Here is a 25,162-nt window from a genome sequence, read left to right as displayed (position 1 = left end):
CACTCAAAGTTTCACCTGTATTTCTTGGCCAAAATCTTGTAGTCATGGCGTTTCACTCACTCCGACTGAGGGGTCCTCCAAAAAATCTTCTTCATCGTCCCCAAGGTCCAAATTTTCAACTTCTTCGAAATCCATGTCCTCGAACCCGAAAAAGTCTTCTTCACCTTCACTATCCGAGTTTCCGAAAAGTTTGCGAAAATCTTCGATCGCGGAAGCCATTATGCAAATCTAAGTTCTAGATCAAGTGCGGGTTACAAAAATACAAAAATATTAAGACTGAGGGAGATTTCTATGAACCGTGACTACCCAGGTCAATGAAAAGTGAGGGTGTATATAATTGCTAATTACGTCATTTCTAATTATTTGGCGGGAAAATAATTCGGGAAATTTCTTGAAGGCATCCATATTTAGCGAGAGGCGTGGTGGTCCGGTTTCCACAATCGAGGAAAACAATGCAAGTATTGCAATATCGTTTGGATATATAGACATAGACATAGACATAGACATAGACATTTTTTATTCTGTATAAAGGCCACAGGCCCAAAATACAAACATAATTCAATTACAGTCGCTGAGCATATTTTAAATGGATCCTCTTTTCAGCATGAAAGAGGAAATGTCCAACATTATGGAGAGTATTTGTGTTGGGATCTTTAAAAATGTTAACAACAGACATGAGGTTGTGTGGTTTCTTTAGCGTATTACTAAGGTATTTCGTTCTAATATCTGCATATAGTGGGCATTCCAATAAAATATGGAATTCATCCTCAATGACATTTACATTATTATTTTTGCAGTGGCTACACAGTCTTAGATGTCTATCAGTATTAGTGTATCTTCCAGTTTCTATGGCAATTTTGAAGTTTGAACATCTAAATCTAGAAATAGCAGTTCTTACATAAAGAGGTAAATCACATGGTAGGTACTTTTCAACATCCAACAAAGATTTGTACGATTTGTAGAGGTAACATTTGGGTGAAGACTCTAGAGAGGAGTACCATGTCTGCTGTAAATTATCACATAACCGCTGTTTGAACATAGATATGAAAACCTTTGAATCTCCAACATTGTGACTTAACCAGGCATAACCAAAACCAAACTGGAATAGTAAATGTTTAACCTTACTAGCCCATGTAATTCTCCCACACTCATCAAGTGCCTTAAGCATCATGTAGGACTGGTATGGTAATCTATCTTTGGGTAGCTGCAATAAGTGACACCAATACTTAATAACCTTTGTTGTGTACACACGCTGTAGTGGATACCTACCACATTCTCCTAAAACCATATTTGATGAAGTGGATTTGTTGACTTTAAGAAAATATTTGCAGAAAGCAAGATGAACAGATTCGACAGTTTTACAATAAGATAATCCCCAGACTTCTGAACCATAACATAAAATAGGGGTAAGCATTGAATCGAATATCTTAAAGAGGTCTGGACAGGAAATATTACCCACTTTCCTCTGGAAACCATTAATTGCTAATATTGCCTTGTTTGCCTGGGATGCTAGTATTGTTTGCGCCTTACTCCATACAAGTTTCGGAGTAAATGTTAAACCTAAGTAACGGTAGGATGAAACTACTTCCTTACTTCGTTTGGATATATGTAACACTTGGTCATTGCAACCTATAGCCGTTATTGCGTTGCATCTATGTTTTAGATTTTATCAATCGTTTTCATTTATTAGCTTGGATATGTGGTTATGTGTGAAAGTGATTCAACAACAAATTAGCGAGTTAGCCACGCCCACACGTGTCATCCACGAAAAGCGGATTTTCCAAATATGTTGATGTGTTTGTTTACCACCGTTGCTATGACAGTTTCCGTGTCAGTCAGTCGACGATGTAACAACCGTTCACGTTTTTGTGATTAATATCTTCACATAAAGTGATTATATTATAAAAAAATAACAAATTTGGGTCAGTTAAAAAAAATTATAACACTGCGATGAAAAAATCGGACTTAATGTAGCTGAACGTGAAGCGTCTCGCATAAACAATGGCCGTGGCGGGAGCCTTGTGCCGATAAAATTAGCTAATGCACTTTTTAATTCGTGGGCGTTTCGTTTTGAGGTACAAAAAACTTCTGAAACTTGATATATTTAGAAAGCTGAGAATTTGTTCATTCCATACGTAATTCAAGCCATACGTAAATCATGTTTGGTAAATAGTTGTTGCAAGTTATGTTTAGGGATGTCATTAGGCTACAGTTCTGTCGAATGGGTTCGGCGGCAGCAATGAGAGGATTAAGAGAAGATTACGACAAACTGAAATTAGAGAGCAAAAGTCTTTGCTGCCGTCTGGACAGCCTGGAATCTGTTCTGGACAGCAAAAAGCGGAAGTTGCCGAAACATCATTATAAATGAATGAATGAATGAATGAATGAATGAATGAATGAATGAATGAATGAATGAATTTCTTTATTTCCTCCAGAATTTACATACGAAGATTTACAGTATCTCTGATGTTACTCAGAGCAAACACATAATGTTAATATATACAGGAATAGAAATATCAATGCTAACGTCACAAGCTGTGTAAGTAACTATTCAGTGACATACGTACACAAACTGCCGGTTATTGCTTCACAGAAAAGAGAGGACTGTCCAACACATTCTTAAGATGAAATACATATTTACAAAATAATAATGACACATTTTCCCAAGTGGTCTGGTTAACAATAACAGGTAATGTTTGAGCCGCTCCCCAGAATAGTGCAAGCATTTCATTTTCATCCAAAAGTTCAATTTGAACATAATTGTCAACATCCAGTTGGTCAATGAGGGTGGAGAAGAATTCATTTCGTTCAGCTACATAGTACTCACAGTGCAAAAGTACATGTCTGTCATAATCAAATGCATGTCTACCACATCTGGAACATTCGCGAGATATAATTGGTCTAGAAGCTATCTCTAGAGAGCATTGGATGCAATATCTAAGATGTGGATATGCTAGCGCTAATCTCCATAGTATATGAAACTTAAGTTTTGAATGTGTTAACCCGTATCTGACCATATCTTCTCTTAGTAATAATTTGCTTTTCCACCCATTTTCCTCAAACATGGATGTTGCGTTACATACCATTCTTCTCTATTCGGTTTTGCAGGGGAATGTTCCAGTACTGATAAAGATCGAAATGACATTATGAAGGTTGTACTTAGAGGCAGTTGCTATCATTGTATCACATATACTGGTGCTAGTATTTGTATTATTAATATTGGCTGTCGCTAAGTACGAACATACTATATGTTTCATGGTAGAAAAACATAAGTTTGTGCAAAGCCTTCCGAGGAGGAGTAGTCTGCACTTGTCAATGAATCCTGTTAGTGACCACATTCCTAGGTTAGCTATTGTAGTGTCAGTTGATGATTTGTGGTCTAAACCTTGAATGACTCTAGCAAAATGCGTATTCTCTAACTGAATGGTATCTCTGGCGCGTATGCCGCTAAGCAACTCATATGCATAGAAACTAGTGGAGAAAATCATCCGGTGCCATATTTTAACACATACAATGGGATGGAGATCATAGCTATTTAATCCTACAGATTTTAGGGAGCTGACTGTGCGTCTTGCGCTTTGACAGCATCGCGTTATCATGTTTATACATGTTAGTTTTGAGTTCAGAATTACTCTCCTATACGTAACACTATCAGACATTTGTATGGGAACGTAGTGGGGTTTTGGTGGGAAATCAGTCTACTAAATAGCAGTGCGTGACTTTTGGTGGCATTGTATGTTAATCTCCAATCAGAAGCATATTGCGTAACAGTGTTGAGAGCAATTTGTAGTCCTTTCGGTGTGGAGCTGACTAGTGCAGTATCGTCAGCGAGCATGATAACTGAAATTTTGATCCCATATATAACAAGACCACAGTCTTCTCTCCTAAGTTCACGGATCAGATCATTGATGTAAACAAGAAAGAACCATGACGACAGCACTCGTCCTTGCCCTACACCTTGTTTGATAGGATAACTATTTGACATTTCACCACTGTATGTGACATACGCATAGCTACTGCTGTAACTTTGATAGAGAAGATTCCACAGATTCCCCTTTATGCCTAGTTCATATAGTTTTACAAAGAGACCAGCATGCCAGATACGATCGAAGGCTTTTTCATTGTCAAGGAAAGCTGCGTAAACAGATGATTTGTTAGACAGATAATAATGAACACATTCATGTAATGTAAATACGGACATAACAGCTCCATCTTCTTTTCGGAATCCGAATTGTAGAGGGTCTGGAAAAAATGGACAGTGTGTGTTGCACCATTGTTCAAACCTTTTTAAAATTACTTTTTCAAGTAATTTTCTTTTTCAAGTAATTTTCCCATCACGATGTTAAAGTAATGCCTCTATAGCTTTTTGGATCTGATTTTTCTTTTTTGCCTTTATATATAGAGATTACCATTCCAAGTCTATAGTTCTTTGGTAAATATCCCGTTTCGAGAATAATATTAAATAGAATAGTAAGTTTTTCAAGAAGGCAATCGCTTGCAAACAACAAATGTTCATTACATATGTTATCTGGACCCGGACTTTTATTCTTACATAGATTGCGTATTTGCAAAGAGATTTCACCAGGATCTATAGTTTTGTATAGCTTTTCGTCCGTGTCAGTTTGTTTATCCTTATTATCCATGATTGTCTTTAGTTTTTCGCTTATGTGACTTTTGAAATGCTCATTAAAACTTTCAGAGTGGTAGGGCAGCGACAGGTCGGCGTAGTAGTTGCCCCACAGTTTGCATATGCCAGACGTAGAAGTTTCTGTTTGATTACGGTAAGAGAGCTTAGTCACTGATCTATTTTGACGTTTTTGTTTTCTAACAGTTTTATAAAAAGTGTTAATATCTGCTTCACAGGACTGCGCTAGTTCAGTTCTCACCTCCTTGTTATATCTTCTTTTAGCGATCCTATGCTGACGCCTGAACTCTTTTTTGACTGTTTTATATTCAACATATGTTGTGGAGTTACGACCTCTTGGCTTACCATCAGCAGACCAGAGTCGCCTGGCAGCTCTCATTTCATAGTGAACATTATGTAAGCCGTATTGTTTCCAGTAGGGGTTTAAGTGGGAGTTGTAGGAAGAAAACGGAATGGTTCGACGGCTGCCGCCTGGACAGCCTGGAATCTGTTCTGGACAGCAAAAAGCGGAAGTTGCCGAAACAACATTATAATACTTGGGCTACAAGGGACTCTGAACGAAAACTGGTCTGATACAGAGCTTATGGTCAGATACTTTCTGTACATGTACAAGCGGATAAGTACCCGTCGAGTCAGAGGTACACACGATACAGCTTACTCATAGAGTTCGGGCCAGGTGACAAGTCGTCTGGATAGATTATGATCCACTGTCTAACTGCTACGCTGAGGAAGTACGTGTCAACACGAACAATGTAAAGGAGAAGCTCAGTGTGTGTGCTTGGAACGTTCAAGGGCTTCACTCAATAATGAACGAAGCTACTTTTAAATTACTCTGTTGCAGTTTTGTTGTAACGTGCCTAGTTGAAACAGTGGAGTGTAATAGTGATAGTATTGTGAGCTTGCTTCCAGGATACGACTGTTTCTCCAGCAAGACGACAGTATGATAGCGAGAGATACCCACGTGGAGTCGTGTATGTGAGACGTTGCTATTCCGAGCTGTTTGTAGGATTACATGGCGAGGAGTATAATTGTGTCTTCTTTCATCTACAACCAGCTGATTATGATCTTCTCTCAGTTATTTTAAGCTCTGTCTTCATTTTGTCTCAGAGATCACCGTTATATAGCTCACCGGGGCCGAATAACGCTGATGACCTTGACTCAAAACTCACGTGCATTTCATGTCAAATTGACAGCATCGAGAATTTTGTTTTGCTTCATGATTTTAATGCAGATCGGAATGATGACTACCTTTTAGATGAACATGGTGATGCTGACATCTTAGAGATGTTTATAACTTGGAAGTAATTTCCCAGAATGAAGAGACATATCATTTTGGACTATTGTTATTAGAATTATATAAATTTTGGGGAATCCTTATTGTCAATGGAAGTAAACCAAACGCTAACAAGGGCTTCTTTCCTTGTATTAACAATAACGGCACAAGTTTAGTGGACTATAAATTAGCGTCTTCATCTACTTTTGATTTCGTGGCCAATGTTTACGTCGGATCATCTTCCTATATCATGTGACCTACAGCTAACCATGCCTGAGCATGACAGATTTGATTTGGTTGTTGATAGTGGTCGGCAGTTGTTTATTGGAAGGTTGAACTCAAATTCTGCTCAAGATGTCACTGGTTCTATTTTGAACATTCTACACAATAGTGTTAATGCATCTGTTGTTAGACTTTATGATTTAATATATTATGCAGGAGAAGACTATATTCATGTTTTAAAACTGACGCATGCAGAGAAAGTGCAACCTGTGTTGTTTGATAAAGATTGTTTGGAACTAAAATGTAAAAAGATTTTCATCTGAATTTCTTCAGAACGTATATATCTAAAGATAATTTAAGAAGATATGAAGAAGCGAAAGAGCTTTACCGAAATGTTTGTAAAGATAAAATTATGCTGTATAAAAAATCGTATATGAAACTAAGTGTGCAACGGATGAGAAAAATTGTAAAGTATTTTGGAGTAAAGAATTTTTGAGTAAATTGAAGTCTTTATTATGTTCTCGCAGCTTCAACAATACACCTACTGAATCTTAGTTTTCTTATTTCAAAGATTGGTTAAATCCTCAACTTGATAATGTTAACGTTATTTCTGAATTTAGAGAGTGTGTGTTTAATTTCATTAGCAACCATGATTCTGTCGAATGTATTGATTGTAATAACTCTTGCATTTGGTCAGATCCCATTACACATGGTGAAGTAAGGAAAGCAATTAATTCCTGAACTTGGGTAAAGCGACGGCTCCAAACGGGACACCAACTAAGTTCTTTAAAAATGGGATTTGTGTAGCTCCTTATTTAGAAATTTTTTTCATTCAGTTTGAGATAAAGGGCTGTTTCCGGATTCGTGGAGTACTGATATGATTCTACCTCCCTTTGATCAGGGGGATAATTCAGACCCAAACAGCTATCGAGATATTTCTCTTATTAACATATTTTGGCAAGGCTTTTAGATCTATATTGGAGTCTTTAACGAATTTGGACACAAGCTAATTTTATAATTCATGAGTCACAGGCTATTAATATTTTTGTGTCACAATCTTTGAGTCAAAAATATCTACGAAAGTCAAGTCATCGGTGCTATGCCGCCTTCATTGATTTTCGCAAGGCGTTTGATATGTAGATAGGCAGAAGCTATGCGTTACATAATAAGTGTGTTGTTGGTAAAATGTATAATCTCTTAATCGTTTTCCAACATCTTGCGGCGTTCGTCAAGGCTGTAAATTAGGTCCTGTTGTATTCATTCTCTTCATTAATGGGTTGGCGGTAGAATTTAGAAATAGTAGCCTAAGAGGTATTTTTGTCACTGAAGAAACTGAAGATATTCTCTCGTTGTTTGGTGATGACATTGTGTTGGTAGACGATTCAGTTAATGGGCTCTAACAAAAAAAATAGATTTTCTGAATATGTACTGTTTGAAGGTGAGTTTAGAGGCTAACTTTGAAAAATCAAATATAATAGTGTTTCGAAATGGTGGGTATTTAAAGAGAGAAGAGAAGTGGCTTTACGAGGATAAAAAAGGTTAAAATAATTACTTACTATAAGTATCTTGGTACTGTATTTTTCAAGATTAGTTTGGTCTAAAACTTGTGAAAGTCGTTCAGTTCAAGCTAGGAAGGGGCTTTGTTCCCAGTATATAAGTTAATCAAATTTGATCCTTCACTCCCATTTGGCGTAGTTCAGAAAATATTTCATAATGAAATAATGCCAATATTATTGTGGTACGGAATATGGAGTTTCACGCATGGAGGGGTCACTGAGAAAGCAATATTCACACTCACTTGTACGTTAAATAAAAGCGACACAAAACATGAATGCTTTACTAGGTATTCAAGGCGTTTATTTCTTGAAAGAAAAGCACAGTACACGATAGTCTTGATAACACATTTACACACCTTGAATTCGAGGGATAGCAGAACTTCCAAATTATAAGAAAGATTACAATTGAACAAACAAGCTTGAAAGCGAGGCACTACTTTTGAAAATATCCAACGATACGCACAATTCGGAGATAGCTCGGCGCTAAAAAGTACTAATAACTGAAAAAGTCTAAAAAAAACAAATAAAACAAGCGAAAAACAAACCAACACAAAAACAGCTTCCTCTTCTATGTCTCAAGCCAGGTGTCTGGCGGTATCAAATATCAATATATGAATTTCCAGATGCTAGGTTATAGTTAGAATTTTAATATCAAAGCTAGGAAAAAAGCGTAATGGTTCGTTCATAGTGCAACATAAATGGAAATATGACCAAGCTAAATACAATACATCACCAATGGGAAATCGAGGAATCTTGGTGTCATGCTACTGCAAAGGAGCCTTGTTCACAACACATATCATTGTAATTATAAACGGACATTTTAGAATCTATGACAAGGTCAACCTGTACACGGAAACATTAAACACTTATTGTCCATAAACGTGCATGCTTCTTAGCTTAGAAAGGTCATGAAAGTTGCATTACATACACAGAGCATTACAGATGTCTAAACATAGATAAAGTTTCACACTTGGATGGATTTCAATGACCTATATGACTACATGTGGTTAGCACACTTACAGAAAACTGCTGATGTCTTCTCACAAATATCCATTTAACGTGTATATATAGTAGATCCTATAAAAACACTTGAATCTCGAAAAAAACACCACTACTGCACTACAGCCCTTTCAGTGCTATCTGCAATGCATGTGGCAATATATTTGTTTTATGAAAGAATTTGAAAGAAAGAAGACTTGAGTCTGATACAATTTTGGATCTGAGACTCTCTTTTGTTCAAAAACGCAACAAGGGAATTAGCAAAGTAGATATATTTGCATAGTAAAACTAGTTGGGAATTTAATAAAAGCACAAAAATGCAGAATTCATTTGAAGAATGTGCTCCATTCGTTGAAGCAGGATTTGCAAGACATGCCAGCGAGCACAGGTAAGTTCATGACATATTCCAACACAACAGGTCTTTTTTGAAGGCAGGTGTAACATTAGCTGCGTCCTCTGAAAGGTAAATGTCAATTATCATGATAAATCCATGGAGTAAATAACTGAACACTAAACACACATTGCGTTTCTGGATCATGATACCAAACACTTCTGATAAATTGTTCACTTCATTTAATATGATCATTTGAAAATGGGGTATAGTTGTCTTCAATATAACAATGTAACGATTTGTGCATGCATCCTATAGATGAGGATTAAAATACAGCTAACGATATCTGGTTAATCAGTACACATCCATACTCTTTAGTTTCATAAAGTAGTACACATCCATACTCTTTAGTTTCATAAAGTAGTACACATCCATACTCTTTAGTTTCATAAAGTAGTACACATCCATACTCTTTAGTTTCATAAAGTAGTGCACATCCATACTCTTTAGTTTCATAAAGTAGTACACATCCATACTCTTTAGTTTCATAAAGTAGTACACATCCATACTCTTTAGTTTCATAAAGTAGTACACATCCATACTCTTTAGTTTCATAAAGTAGTACACATCCATACTCTTTAGTTTCATAAAGTAGTAAACTTTTAATACCTGCACGGTTTATGACATTCTTCCAAAATTAAGCTGACACATAATGAAAGATACAGCCGATATGCTGTTCAAAGTGGTATTAAACTGACACATAATGAAAGATACAACCGATATGCCGTACAAAGTGGCATTAAACTGACACATAATGAAAGATACAACCGATATGCTGTTCAAAGTGGCATTAAACCCCTCCACTCAGCCACGCTTCACAAATACCTGCTGAGGATGTTGTCGCATTGACTGTGTGTATTGATGTATAACTTGTGAGTGTTTACGTGTTATGTTTCTTCGGCACCCATGAACGATACATATGAAGAAATATAACAGCTAGGATATGAAAAAGTCCACTTATATGACAGTATCGGATGCGATTTATGGTTGTACATATTCTTCACACGTTTTAATCATTCATCATACTGTTATTATTTTGGTGACAAAGTATATACTCTGGTTTTCAACTATGTAAAAATCACAACTGGACATACAAGATGCAAGCAGCCACTGAGTTTGACACAAGAGTTCCTAAAATGAAACAAAATGGTTTCCCTTTTTTAAAGAATATGTTTATTTTACAACCAAAACCTGCTTTTACATGCTTAAAAAAGAAAACACCTCTCATATGGCTAACATTACATTGTTACTTTGACCATACATGTCACTTTTTTAAAATATACCTTAAATGTAGTTTCTCACAACCCTGAAAGGATGGCTCATTTTATGTATATTATGTGTATATATCTGAATTTTTATATGAGGTGAGACTTATCTGTGTCCTCAACTGTGTACTGTAGTGTTCCACTTACATTGGACCCCAGAAGGTCCCGGGGTAGAATAGGCCTTCAGCAACCCATGCTTTCCATAAAAGACGACTATGCTTGTCGCAAGAGGCGACTTACGGGAACGGGGGGTCAGACTCGCTGACTTGGTTGAAACATGTCATCAGTTCCCAATTGCGCAGATCGATGTTCATGCTGTTGATCACTGGATTGTCTAGTCCAGACTCGATTATTTACAGACCGTCGCCATATAGGTGGAATATTACTGAGTGCGGCGTAAAACTAGACTCACTTACTCACTCACTCACTCCACTTACATTGTTAACAATGTTAACTACATTGCCGGTTGAATCTAGTTTAGACATCGCGTGCTGCATGCCCGACATACACTACACATGTCTGGGGGCCTCAGTCCATAAAGGACAGAAACAGAATTATCTGAAATACAAAAGCAACAAATCATGAACACATTACCATTTGGTGTTCACTCTCAGCTGCTGGAATTTCTAATACTTACTATTCCAGCAAAATATAATACACTGCTCTCTTTAACACATGATATTTATTGTCTCGCCACCAAACAGGTCTAAGAATGTGAACACTTCACAATACATAATACACTTTTAAATATAAGAAACTGTTTGGTTGCACATCTTTAAATATTTGTTGACAAAACTTCCCTCAGTGTGAATGCCTGTGCTGAAAACAGTAAAACTGTTAACAAGACTGTACCTGGTTCATAGTATTCTTGAAGTGTCACCGTTCTAGGTCTTGTGTCAATTACAACATTAGCCATAGTCATCGCAGTGTTGATACACCCCTCGCTATCTGAAATCTGGGAACACGCATGTACATCAAACCACTGGCCAACAAACCACACCTAAAGTCGTGGTAGCACATATGGACAAAATGTCAAATCTTTTAATCTATATCTATGTAATGTATCTATACTAACTTATCCTTAAACACATATTTAATCCACCAAATGTAATGGTATGTTCTCCTGTATATACAGTGGATGTACTGCTCTCTTGACAAAATCTGATTCACAGTTAAGTCATTCACATAAATGAATCACCTTCGCAGCTCCAGGGGAATGGCAATGCATTAGTATACTCACGCTATTGAAGTAAAGTGTGAGAACATTTCCATTTCTCTCTGAGCGTGAAAAGACTACAGTATGGTTCCTCTCGTTTAGGTCCGGATCAAAGCCAGTAGGTATACCAATGTTGAGAATACTCATTCCACTACTTCCCTCCTCAAGATGGAGGAAACACGTCCTCAACACAAATCTCATGTCTGTCTGTTCGAGGACTTCTGCCCGCAGTCCGAACTTAGGATTAGTAGAAGGTTGGATTTCATTATACTGTTTAAGTCCCTGCAGAACAATGCATAACATCCTTTTAGAGAATCATAGTCCAAACAGACACACATTTTATTCAGTAAGACGGCAGTACGCCCATAAATGAATTGCAAAGTTGAAAGAACTACACATAAATGATTATCGTTTTATGCTTTGACAATTGCAGTTTCATGTATACGTACTTCATTGTAAGGATATTGAACATGATCAAAAGCTAACAGAATGAAGTCACATATTTGGAAGGCATACCTGAAAAAGATATGAACTGTATACTCAACAGTATGTGGTTTATAAAGTATGGAATGAAAGCTGATTGCCGCAATGAGGGCAACAGCTTGTCTTTAACCACTCTTGGAGCATCTTTCTGCACAGTAAAGCAGCTTCAGGCACCACGAGGCTCAAAGTAATGGGTGATGTTTTAAAACATTGGTGCAACTAACACGCACATGTATATGGTTTCAGACCTTAATGTGTTGAAACCTGGATCTTAACTTGCATTCAGCGCATCCTGTCGCAGCAATTAGTGACAGATGCCTTTAATTAACATGATGTATAACCAGATATCATGCTTTCTGAAACAAGTGTCAATTGTTATCACTTAAAATACAGTATCTGATACACGCCCATTATAAAAGCATCACAGTCATGTCCTGATCAGCTTAACTTGGCTCAAATCCTCAAGTGGCAAAGGTTTTAAATTTTCACAGTAGAACGTTACAACTGCCGGCCTGGCGTCCTAATTGGACCTAAATCAGCAGATACTTTTGAATAGTTACAGGTTCTGTGAAGTGGATACATGAAACTTATTGTTATGACTGGACACTTTTCAGAATGACGCATATTAAAAATATGTTAATAAAGTTCAGTCAACTGAATCAATACGACAAGCCTAAACAATGGAGTATGCGTAGTTGTGTCAATAGAGAGAAGAGAGATGTGACAAGGCTGATTGACTTGTTCCCAACCTGCAGCACTGCAACTCCATACCCAGAAGCAGACACCGTCAGCACGCCTGGTACATTGGCCATCTGAAAATCACCAGGAGCATAAAACACAGAGAGAGGCAGCAAGCCATATAAAATGAAATTCTACATCACAAAGTTAAAACTGCTAGTGAGTGATTTAAATTTACGCCGTAGTCAGCAATATTCCAGCTATACGGTGATGGTCTGTAAATAATCGACTCTGAATCAGACAATCCAGTGATCAACAGCACGAGCATCGATCTACGCAATTGGGAACCAATCGAGCCTGACCTCCCGATCTTATGACAAGCACAGCTGCCTTTTGTGGCAAGCAGGGGTTGATGAAGACCTAGACTACCCCGGATCATCACTGGCCTTAAACCTCCAAGAAACCACTTACTGGAATATCATCGGCTTGCAGCAAAAGAGTCGTGTTAGGATTGACATCAAAGTTCTTGGAATACCCTTGCATACTGACAGACACACTGATTGATGTCTGTGGGGAATAGACATAATCAGCAAACCTTGCCAACGCTTCAAGGGCGATAACCGTGTCCTGTAAACATAATTTTGATGGTTTAAGAAAAGCATTTTGGGGTGCTTAGAATAATAACATCAGAAAAAGGAAATGAAAATTCAGCTGGCACGTATCCACGTCACTTCTGTGCTCACCTGTGTTGATATAAAGCCTCCCCTGTCATTCCTTTGGTTACTGATCCACCGCATAACTGGAAGTCCTTCTGCCACATTGTTTCCCAGAGATATGAGTAGTAGCATATATGATGTCATCTCTATACTCTTTGCCTCAGTATCATGGTACCACCGAGGGTATCCTTCAGGCTTAGGCGGTGATGGGTCCTTCCAGTGTACAGAGCTTGCTGGTATTTTTAAGAGATAAAATAAGATGACGAAGAGATTTAACAACTAATTCCATGATGTATGAACATGCCTTTACGGGTGTAATGAGACATTGCCCTCACTACAACTAAGGTAAATGATAAAGATAGAAAGACCTACTTCATGTCTGAAAATGTATCAAAAGAGAGGATTATCACAGCACTAATTACCGTCTCTGACAGCAGCAGCTTCAACATTGGACTTTGCTTCAGAAGCATTCTCACTGCCCGCAAGAGCGAGGGCATAGGCCACAAGGATCTTGTCATATGTTGAGTTCAGAGTGTCCAGCCGTGACTCCAGATATTGAACTGCTTTACTAACAGTGTCCGAGAGCTGCAAATATTTGACATATAAACATAGTACTGAATCAAAATGATTTTAAAAAATTGTATGTGAATAATTCCTTCAAAACCAGGTCAATCTAGATAACACGCACGTTGTGCTTAAAAGAAGAAGACGGCAAGTTAGGTAAATCCGACAAAAACTGTGCACGGACCAACACCTTCAGATGCATTTATGATATATAACAAGAAACAACAACAGTTGAACACATGTGAAAAAGTTTTAATGCTATGTTTGGAGATGTGTCTTTTCCTCTCTAGTACTGAAATAAAGCGCTCACTTTTTCATTTACTGATGTCTCATTTTTTAAGGATAGTTTGTTTCAAAAGTCAATAAGCATGTTGCACTGGGAAAAAAAAGGAATCGTATACCATTTGGTCTGTTAGTGCTGGAGCTGGTTCTCGTTCATCTTTTAGGCTGGGACGAGGTAGATCACCACCGAGGGTATCCAAAGGGACCTCAGTATTAGACGGCCACTGAACCTTTGCAGCCTGTGCTTCCTTGAGAGCAATGAGGACATACGCTGTGAGGCCAACACCCATCCCCGTACCACTCTGAAACCGAGGTGTACATGAACAATACATTACTGTGCAAAGGTTGCACAGTTATAATATATCTGATATAATATATCTGAGTAACACCCACATGTCCCTTTACCACTCAGAAACCTGTGTGCATATTCACAGTATATTGAAAACATCCTGTGACCGGTACATATCGTTCCACCACCAAGGGGGCCCACCCATATACAACAGCATGTTGGGACAATAAAATCCTACTCTGAAACTAGCTCGTACGTACACTAATACTATATTAGTTTGTTATGAGGAACAGTTGCCAATGTGTCACTCCAAAACTAGGGTGTACATTCACACATATATCTATATATTGAAAAAAGTTTTATATAGGAAATGTTATTTAATTTCCATTCAATGATGCTTATACTATAATTTTCTGGAAGAAAAGAGTGTACTGACTCGGAAAATATGCAGCATCATAAAACTGTTTCACAATTCCCCTTTGTTATATGTGACCCAATTGAAGGGGTATCAAAACTACTAGTATTGTTTATAGGTGTTACACAACCTGCATTCTCTTATTGAAAATATGTCCTTTCTCAGAGAAGCTGCCATCCTTCTCCTGCTGGCTGACTATCCATTGCAAGCCATGGGACAACACGTTGGGGTCTATAACATCAGGAACCAGAGGGTACGCCTGGGTGAAACACTTCAGCACAAACGCTGTTAGCCTGCAAAATGTATTGTAAGCAGAATGTTTGTAGTTGCTTTCAGACACATATGCACACGCTGAAGCGTTACACAGTTCAAAGTATTTCAAACTGTATCCTGTTCTTGAAAAACACTTCTATTTTTTTTAAACTGGTTCACTCAACTTGTTCATCTGCATAACTGTATCAAATGATGTGACAAAATACAGTGAGCATCCAAAGGCCATACTGACTTCCATATACATGTCTATTCAAGACAGTTGATTTTCTATATTTGGACATATTCGGATTATATACTGACCTGCACGTATACTCAACAAAATTATGAAACATGACACTACACATGACATTGACATGTACACTGTCTATGCATGATCATGTCGATCAAGTGAAAAAATGGTAATAAAGCATAAAACCAGTATGAAAAACAACGATCACATCCATCAAATCCACCATGAACATTGCGTGTCATGTCAGTATCAAGATGACATACCGATAAAGTTACTTCATCTTTGTAACAGATTTGTAAATCCAACAGCTAACAGCTGTTCAGATGTAGAGCTTCATCACAGACCATCAAGAATCAACCTAGGTATTTAAGCTGGATGATGATGCATAATCCTGACGCAGTTTTATCGTGCTGATGCACAACTTCTGATGCAATGCATGTGGCAGTTTCATCGAATTGTCTTCCACTAAAATCCACTTTCTATTGCTTGTCTTGTTACCTGGATGTCGTAAGCAGTATCATACACAATATTTCAAAATAATGCACATACTACATCCTTCAAGTGATTCAATTTCAACTGTCAACAAGTGTCATTTTCTTAATTTGGCTGCGTACATTAAAAATGTACCCTTTCAACTTTATTAACTTTCAACCTTTTCTCATTATTAGTGACCTATTTGTTGCTTCCCATCTGAAGAATTGTTGCTTGTTCTCTAGACTCAGAATGTTGTGGAAAATATGTATATTTTATACTAAATGTCATGCCACAGCATACAGAAAATATGCTGAAGTCTGGAATGGTCCAAAATGTAGTGGCCAGACAGTTTGGTGTCCACCGAAACACGATCTCATCTCTATGGAGACTTTTTCAACACAATGGGAACACAAAAGATTTGCACCAGACAGCCCGTCTATGCATGACGTCACGTGATCGATATGCCCACGTTCGACTGAATGTTATAAAGAATCGATGGTAGACTGCCAGTGTGACTGTTTGGGCCATCCATGGCTTAGGTCCAGCCAGTTCCAGTACTCTAAGAACTTACGGGGGGAGCACAACAAGTGCCCCGGCGGCCTGAATACGTCCAAATTTGTTCCAACGTCTCCGACAGACACTTCCTGCAGGATGCAGACAGTATCTAGTATTATCTACGGTACAGGAGACGCGATGTGCATGGCGTTTAGTTCACTGACAAGTCGAAATTGCACCTGGACAGCACAGATGGCAGAACAAGGTTGTACAGATGGCGAGGTGAACGGTATGTTGACGCGTGAACTGTTCCAAGTATGGGTAAGCGTTATGGTATGGGAAAATATGACATTGCATGGTCGGACACATCTTGTCATTGTCAATGGCAATCTGACACGTTTGCCATACAAGGACGAGATCACTGAGTCTCATTTGCAGCCATTCATTCAAGGACTGAGGCATAACTTCACATTCCAGCAAGATAATGCCCGTCCTTTAGTCATTAGTGTTGTCACAGATTTTCTGAGATGGCAGAACATTCCGGTATACCCCTGACCAGCTATTTCTCCGGACCAATCCCCATGTCGAGCAGGCTTAGGATGAAATAAAGCGATGTTTTACGTCAAGCCCAGTTGAAACCATATGACGTTAGGTGAATAAGGACAAACGTTGGTTCAAGCTAGTTGGACTCACACACGATACTGAAGTTGTTAACTTACTTTTGACACCACATCTCTTCATGGACGTGTCAAATCATATGAGATGAGTTTCGACATTATTCTGTCATTGAGGAAACACCACAAATCATATTGTTATCTTTTCCACTTTAAAAATGACTTTACATCAAATAATGCCCCGTTCCAGTAGTACATATGTTATATCTTGAGCTATTTTCTAAAACGCAATTCGGGTGTCGATTATGTACTACAAACAAAAAGTATGGGAACACCCTAAGTTTGATAGTTATGTATACACTTAAACGTGGTGAGGTCATTTATACTCTGTGCTAACTGCAACTATTTGCGTGCTTACTGGGCACTATATGCTGGACCATGCAATAAAGCGCATTATTTAACTTTTGTTGAGTTGGAGTGAAACGACTCATTGTCAAAAGCAACGAAAAACAAGGCTGCTGAAACACACCAGCACCATGTATGATTCAAACGGCCAAACACAACAGTCTGGTGCATGTGGAAGACAGATTTCGAATGCAGCTTGTGGTCACCTTTATCCAAAACTGCGTATATACACCAAAAGAAACTTGTACACTACAGTTGTCACTTTTTCTGAATAATTCATGAAACACTCATCAGCAGAGATAAAAATGTTATGGGAAAAGAACTTCTCAGTCTTGTTTGATTTGTGTGATTACGTGTGAAACTATGCTGCTGTTAGTACAGAAAGTGACATTAATGAAAGTTCAGAAATGAAATTGTAACATACCACAAGCTGCAGTTCCGGTTACCATATGTGTACTTTGCAGATTCTCCAAAGGTAGAAAAGCATCCCTCAAAGTGCAGAAAGGTCAATTCCCCTTGGTATCCTATATAAAGAAAAGTAACATTCATTAGAAGAAAATGAATAGAGGGACTCTACATTTATGCAAGTTATAAATGTACACACAGTATTTGTACACCAAGCATTTCCATTGATAAACCATTTTCTTCATTTTAGTCAAATACATATCATGGGAACTAAACACAAAATAATTTATCAAGACTACTAAGTTTTGGACTTTCAAGTTTGAGAAAGTCTGGGTGGCTGCGTGGATTGGACCGCTCACTAATCCCAGATGGGACTCAATCCCCAAAGCACTTTAGAATTTGTATCCGATTAGAAGTAGTCCGTGTAGATACACACACATATTTAGACACATGCTCGTCAGTCATGAAAAAGTTCGTTGATATTCCCTTATGGAGAATGATTATACACTGAAGCAGAATCTTCATGAACACAGCATTCACAATACCTATAGCTGTTATCAAGGCCACATTTTGGATAGTTTTTGTCAAAGTGTTTAAATATTCTTAGATATATATATAAAGAAATATGGTTAGCTATGTTTTTTCCTGTCTTCCTCATCTCAAACATCCTCAGTATATTTGTGCAGAATCCAGAAGTGTCAACATACCTTTTATCAAAAACGTTTTGATCTTGTCTTCGATGGACGTTGTCAGTCGCTGAGTTCTCTGCAGGTATTTCATGACGTAGATGATTGGAGCAAATCTCACCATGTTCTGCTCTCCACAACCACCAGGCATTCTAACTAGATTCTCAATATTTGTCAGACTAGGTCCAAGAATGTCACCTGTATACAACGTGACAAAAGAGTATAAGTGATGTTCCCAAGATTGTATGTACACTTCCTGTACAAAACAACATACAGAAATCGTCTATGTCAGTACAGGGTTTTGATGACGTTGTTCCACCATAAGACCTGTCCAATTTTATTGAGAATAACGTCAAATGTGGTGCCTCGACCATGTCTGTTATTCCCGATTGTGTTGGGAAACCCAGATTTATCATTACACGCATCGTTCGTTCTTTTGAGACCGACGAATTGCTCACTTAATCAAATTATTGTAACAGAAGCAAACTTTGCAGAGTCAAATGACATCGACATACCAACTCTAATGATTTGCCTTGTAATGTTGGACACCCGAATGAAGAAAGAACAGTCATGTGCCTCAGTTACGCGTATGAAATAGAAACTTGTTGATTGCCTGACTGTTCTACCAGAGCTACATAGATTCTATAATGTTTCGGCCAAATATTGGCAACCCGATAGCACAATTCCCTTTCTCACAAGGCTAGAATTGCCACGGCACTTTCGTCATCGAGCCATTCCCCAAATGTACCATGCCTATCTGATAGACTCGGTGCATTAGTGATACAGTGCTTTTCTTGCTGTTGATGTTTTGATTATCCATTATGTATACACGTATTTTTATTTTACACTTGTGACATTGATGTCATATGGCTGGAGGACTGGCAACAATGTCCTGAACATTAGAAATGCTCTTTCGTTGTTGGCTTCTTAGAATGATAATTTCGATCATAAAGTTGATATTGTTCCTATTATTTCACATCTAGAAATAATTTTCATATCGCATGTTGTGTTTCTTCTTTTAGCTGTAGATGGATTTACCATACCTGCAACACTGACTTTTAATTTTTGTGACCCTTCAACGGTTTGTTCAGGGAAATCGATGTTTGTACTTTCTTGGAATGTTAAGGAATCTCGGAGATCGATCAGCATAGCAAAATTTTCTGTGCGCACCGATCCTTCAGGCTGAATAGAAAGGGATAAGCATATCTAAAATCCATACAATATGAATATTAAAGTTTGTATCTTAAGGCATGAAGTGGTTTTGTGTAGAGTTGAAAGGACAGCATGAATATTATAATATGCTACTCTGAACCTTGGCCCCTCATTTAGCATGCAGTGGTGTGGGAAGCCACATAGAAAGACGTTGCTTAGAAAACGTCTCACTGTGCTGCAATTGCACCCATGTTCCCAGTAGGGTAGACGTGAGTATATCTGTAAAGTCATTAGATCAATAATGTTCATCCCTTTGCAATCTTCCATATGAGGAAGCCAGATGACAAAGAGTCATTCTGGGTTGTTGTTCTTCTGAAGCATCCAACACAGGTCTGGCTGATCAGTAATAAGTAAATCCCAGCTACTGGGACAGAGCTCAATCTCTGCAGAGATGACTAATCCCATCATACAGTCTCCTAGTTATATTTCTGTCCTTTCTATCCTTGATAGCAGACTTTTTTACCGATTCGTATTCCACGTGGCTGTGACAGACATCGGCAAGTTATGGTCAAGGTGAATGTGTTTTAATAAATACAAACCCATGCTTATCCCTTGGTTCATCTTTCTAATCAACACCTTGAGGATTAATACACCATCGATTTTCACTGCTTGGTGTCAACACTGTCAACATTCAAAACCAAATTAAAATCAAAACTCACGTCTACTCGTAGGACTCTCCTCACGCCATCACCAGGTTCCCAAGACAGTAACTCCACCTCAAGTATCACGTCACCGACCACCAAAGGCTTGATCACGAAGAATACAGCACGACCTTTTCCTGCTGGTATCTGAAAGCAAGATGTCACCATTCACACTGAATGTTGCCAATACTTAACAAATGTGCATTCCATATTGTACAGTGTATCAAAATAAGCCTACAAAACAGTATGAGCTTAGACTATTCCTTTGAGTATGCTCTGCCTAAGAGAGGCAGCATTTATATGTTTGTGAGAATAATATAAAGGAAAGGGAAATGCAAAACAAATCATCTCTACTCTGATAACGATTGATAACTATGACAAAATTATACACATACACTTTAGACGAGGATTTTTTTAACTTATTCAGTCACAACTCATTTAAAACATATTTCAGTCTGTATCAATACGTTTATATGGAAACAGTGACATGAATCTTAGCTATTTCTAGGGTCATCTATAAACCAGTTACTCCTATTTAATATTAGATAGAGTTTTAAAAATGTTTACAATAACAGAATGTGACTGCTGAGTTGAGTATATGTCTTTTCCTTGGTCTTTGCTTGCACTCAGGAAAATGTTGTGGAACTGTGGGTTCTGTTTCAGAATTATGAGAGCCTGCAATAAAATCACAAAATTGAAAACTATGTGCTATTTAATTGATCAGACTGTATATGGCGTCTGGCAAAGGTGGCAAATCAGAGAAATCTACCCACAGAAGAGCATATGTGAAATTTCACACTGCAAAACACTGTTCTGTCTCTTTACCTGACAGAAACCTCCCTACTCACATTTTCTGACGGTTTATGTCAGTACTTGACATTATGGATATGATGCTTTTGAAAAACTGAAAAATAGCATTACTTTGGCAAACAACTTTGGAATTAATTATTGAAAGCAGGATATATGACCCCACTCTATTGTGGGGAAGACTGAGTTCGATGTCTGCAGATCGAAAACTGAAACATTTGTCGTATCTGACGTGTCTGCAGTATGGATATAACATATAAAAAATATGTAAAATTTGTTTAGAAATATTTACCGATGTATAAAAATATGTTGCCTTATCTATGAATTTGCTGATGTAGTCTAGTCTTTCTCAGTCTCTGACCTATATGTACCCCTAGACAGCATGCAGAATAATCTGATGCTCTAAATAAAGAAAGTCTAAATTGCCTCAGGTTCTGAATCTTCCCTCTCACATTGACCCATTTTCAGTTCAGATAGAGCCTTTTTGAGTTTGTCGGAGTTACATATTTTTTGGAAACTAATATTCGTCTTCAATGTAATAACACAAAGTATTTTCCAGTATTCATTCCACTTGCCACGTCCATGTATTTTGAGATTAATGGATATCCTCTGTCTGCATCACAAAATTATGCATTGATCTGTGATGCTTCAAAGTTTGAATGTCACTATCGTTAAGAGTGCCTACCACAGGAATAGTACAAACTAGCACTTCTCTTGAAACATTGGTGTATCTTCTACATACAGTGGTAGTTTTATATGAAGTACCCACTTCGGTTTTTCAACATATTTGAGCGTTTATGTCTTTGTAGCTGAATACATGTTTCCATGGCCCAGACAACGAGCAAGACACGACTCAGCACTCAGGCAGAACCTCTGCGGTAAACAGAGAGTCATCTTATACCTAGAAATTAAAACTGCAGATTGTGTCTTAAGTATATATTCACCCCATCACTCACTTACTGGCAGATCTCGTCCATAGTAATTGAAAGCTGTCGCCTGCACCACAAGCTCCTCTCCACTAATAGCTGAATATGGGAGCTCTAATGTCAAGAACAGTTTGCGTTCGGTTTTCAGCTGCGACAAAGTAATGCAAAGTCAATTAATACAAGCACATCTTCAATCGGACAACGTGACACAAGTCGCTTAACAAGTCTGTAATCACTAGCAAATGATTAGGCTCAGTAGAACTTACATTGGTAGTCGGTGCGACACCAAGCCCTGTTTCTGAATTCACAGCAAAGGCGCTGGTGATCCACGTTGTGATGGTGTCCGGGGCTTGCAGAGACAAGTCGCTATATCCTGAAGCACTGGGTATATGAGATACTAAAGTTGTCAGTGTGTTTTTATACATATCATTGTAAAAGCTTATTAGACACAGATACCTGTACACACCAATGGGGGAGAGACTGATGGAGACGAAGAGGCTGTGACATGCTTCCATACCTCGCTTTGAAACAAGTGAATGCCAAATTGAACTTCAGCAGAAAGCTTGAAGTAATATTTAGTTAATGTTAATAAGTAGAATGATAACTGTATATATGCAATGTTAACAAACCAATAATTCGTACATGTTTAAAAACGACTTGTGTGGTAATCATAACAGATATAATCAGCACAGTTCAATGTTTACCCAATAACCACCATATCCCAAATCCATGTTTCCGGGAAATTAGTGCGTGTTCTTTCCACAGGTTGAAAGTTGTTTGCTTGTTCAGGAACTGCCTTTGACTGACCACCGAAAGAATCGGCGGCATTCATTGTACCGTCCATTGCGAACCGAAATCCGCCATCTGCAATGAAGACTTCTCCGTATAAAGGAGTATTGGGGCACCACGTGGAACTAATGCTGCAATTCACTGAGCGAGGTATTTGTGTTAATTTAGAACAGCACTTCGGCAAGCTTACTTTAATTTGTTCCTCGGTAAAACAGACCACACCAACAATATAATGTTTGGATTTACATAATCAAACAATTCACGGAGGCATTATCGGACTGGATATATGCATTGGTAAAAATAATCATGTGAATGTTAAAACTGGACAGACTATAAGTGATGCTGTTTTTATATTTCTGGGGAATGTTTATAAAAACCACAAAGCAATACCAAATTACAAAGGCAAAATGCAGCTCGAAATCAGAGAAAAAATGAAAAGCAAATATTTTTGAATTCATCACAAAAGTGATTCCTATTCCTTTATTTTTAAATAAACATTTGTCCGGTCGTAAATATTTGTAGTTTCTACTGAAAAATAGTGACTATAGCTATACGTCCTGAAGAAGAGCAATTTGAGGGGCAAGCGTGGTATGCATATGTAAGTGTTTCCTTGACCAAAAAAGGACTTTAGACCACTAAGTACAGTATCGACATCACATGTTACCTTGTTTTTACCCGAGTTTTTGAAACAAATGATCTTGAAAGGAAATGATATATACTGTGTATACAACATCTCTGATTTCAGAACATAGGAAATACATGTTTCATCTCAAATAGTTGTTAAAACAGACACTTTATAAGTAGCTTTATGAACAATTGATTCTTGTCCTGTCTAACATGCATATGCGAGTTTGCTCAAAGTTTGCTCAAATATTCTTCACCTAAACAAAGAGGGCTTAATTGAACAGTCATATGTGTGCCTTTCCTCACTATGTTGAAAAGATTATCTTTCTTATACAATAATTAGATAACAGGTTGACTCGTATTTTCAAACATTGTAGAAACCGTATCAAGAGATACCATAAACATAAACACTTTCAAGTATTATTAAACTACAAAAACACCACTTATACTCACCGTAGTAGTTCTCCTGATGTTCGTAGACATTGGCATCAGTCACAACTGCTAGATTAGCTCCCTGGAAGAACAAAACATATATCTGTTAGTTGGTCTTTTATTTAACATTTTTTTTCGCTTTATATCAAAATCATTTGTGCTGTGCAAACCTTCCATTTTGTAGACAATATGCTAGGAAACATAAAATCTTTATTGCTTGGCACCTTTATGTCTTGTGTAGAAAAAAATAGCCTTATTAATAGTTATTTTCCTGGCATTTCGCTTATGGATATTTTGAGAAAATTATTTTTCACATCGTCTTAAATTTTTTGCGGACTTTTATGACAAGATTCCAGAGGCTCAAGCTGGATTTCGTGAAGGTTTTAGTACGACAGAAAATACTTATACTTTACAGCGTCTTGTTCAGAAATATATTTCGAAAGCTGGAAGTCGTTTTTATTGCTTATGTGTTGATTTTGCAAAAGGCTTTCGATTCAGTCAGTAGATTGCGGGGTAGATTAATTTCAGTTTTTAGAAATATGTATTCTAATATTTGGGCGTCTGTTCGTCTCAGACATTCGTCGATCGTCGAATACTTCGAATCAGTGAGTGTTTCCCGTCAGGGTGGTGTTCTAAGTCAGTTTCTTTTAGCGATGTTTATAAGGTATGTTACAAAATTCAGGTCTTAGGGGTATCTTTCTCGGTTAAGATTATATGGTTGAGTGAGTGAGTGAGTTGAATTGTACGCCGCACTCAGCAATATTCCAGCTATATGGCGGCGGTCTGTAAATAATCGAGTCTGGACCAGACAATCCAGTGATCAACAACATGAGCATCGATCTGCGCAATTGGGAACCGATGACATGTGTCCACCAAGTCAGCGAGCCTGACCACCGGATCCCGTTAATCGCCTCTTACGACAAGCATAGTCGCCTTCTATGGCAAGCATGGGTTGCTGAAGGCCTATTCTACCCCGGGACCTTCACGGGTCTAAGATTCTATGGATTCATTGTTATTGTTGTATGCAGATGATCTTAATTTCTTTCATGACACTGTTATAGGTTTGCAGAGGAACAATGATTTATTACAGAAGTATTGAAACTCTTGGGGTTTAGAGGTACATATGGCTAGTATTTCGTAATTTTGGTTTTCATAT

The 25,162-nt window shown here is 37.8% G+C and overlaps 1 protein-coding gene across 1 annotated transcript in view; it reads right to left on the bottom strand.

Annotated features, from left to right (window-relative positions):
• Positions 1 to 7,980: 7,980 nt before the first annotated feature.
• The window catches only part of LOC137274184 (CD109 antigen-like), a 38,569-nt gene continuing 21,387 nt past the window's right edge, over positions 7,981 to 25,162 (bottom strand). The window contains exons 18-36 of the mRNA XM_067807228.1: positions 24,028 to 24,088; positions 22,866 to 23,025; positions 22,428 to 22,542; positions 22,196 to 22,309; positions 20,996 to 21,103; positions 20,447 to 20,575; positions 19,619 to 19,757; positions 18,597 to 18,773; positions 17,909 to 18,008; positions 15,125 to 15,287; positions 14,410 to 14,592; positions 13,867 to 14,029; positions 13,472 to 13,677; positions 13,200 to 13,355; positions 12,800 to 12,862; positions 11,592 to 11,849; positions 11,204 to 11,306; positions 10,789 to 10,909; positions 7,981 to 9,151 (exon numbers count right to left, since the gene is read on the bottom strand). Coding sequence (XP_067663329.1) covers positions 10,824 to 10,909; positions 11,204 to 11,306; positions 11,592 to 11,849; positions 12,800 to 12,862; positions 13,200 to 13,355; positions 13,472 to 13,677; positions 13,867 to 14,029; positions 14,410 to 14,592; positions 15,125 to 15,287; positions 17,909 to 18,008; positions 18,597 to 18,773; positions 19,619 to 19,757; positions 20,447 to 20,575; positions 20,996 to 21,103; positions 22,196 to 22,309; positions 22,428 to 22,542; positions 22,866 to 23,025; positions 24,028 to 24,088 — 2,484 coding nt within the window. The 3' untranslated portion in view covers positions 7,981 to 9,151; positions 10,789 to 10,823. The remainder of the gene's footprint in view (positions 9,152 to 10,788; positions 10,910 to 11,203; positions 11,307 to 11,591; positions 11,850 to 12,799; positions 12,863 to 13,199; positions 13,356 to 13,471; positions 13,678 to 13,866; positions 14,030 to 14,409; positions 14,593 to 15,124; positions 15,288 to 17,908; positions 18,009 to 18,596; positions 18,774 to 19,618; positions 19,758 to 20,446; positions 20,576 to 20,995; positions 21,104 to 22,195; positions 22,310 to 22,427; positions 22,543 to 22,865; positions 23,026 to 24,027; positions 24,089 to 25,162) is intronic.

This window comes from Haliotis asinina, chromosome 2 (genome assembly GCF_037392515.1).
Source record: "Haliotis asinina isolate JCU_RB_2024 chromosome 2, JCU_Hal_asi_v2, whole genome shotgun sequence".
NCBI lineage: Eukaryota > Metazoa > Mollusca > Gastropoda > Lepetellida > Haliotidae > Haliotis > Haliotis asinina.
This window is presented reverse-complemented; position numbering and strand designations above follow the sequence as displayed.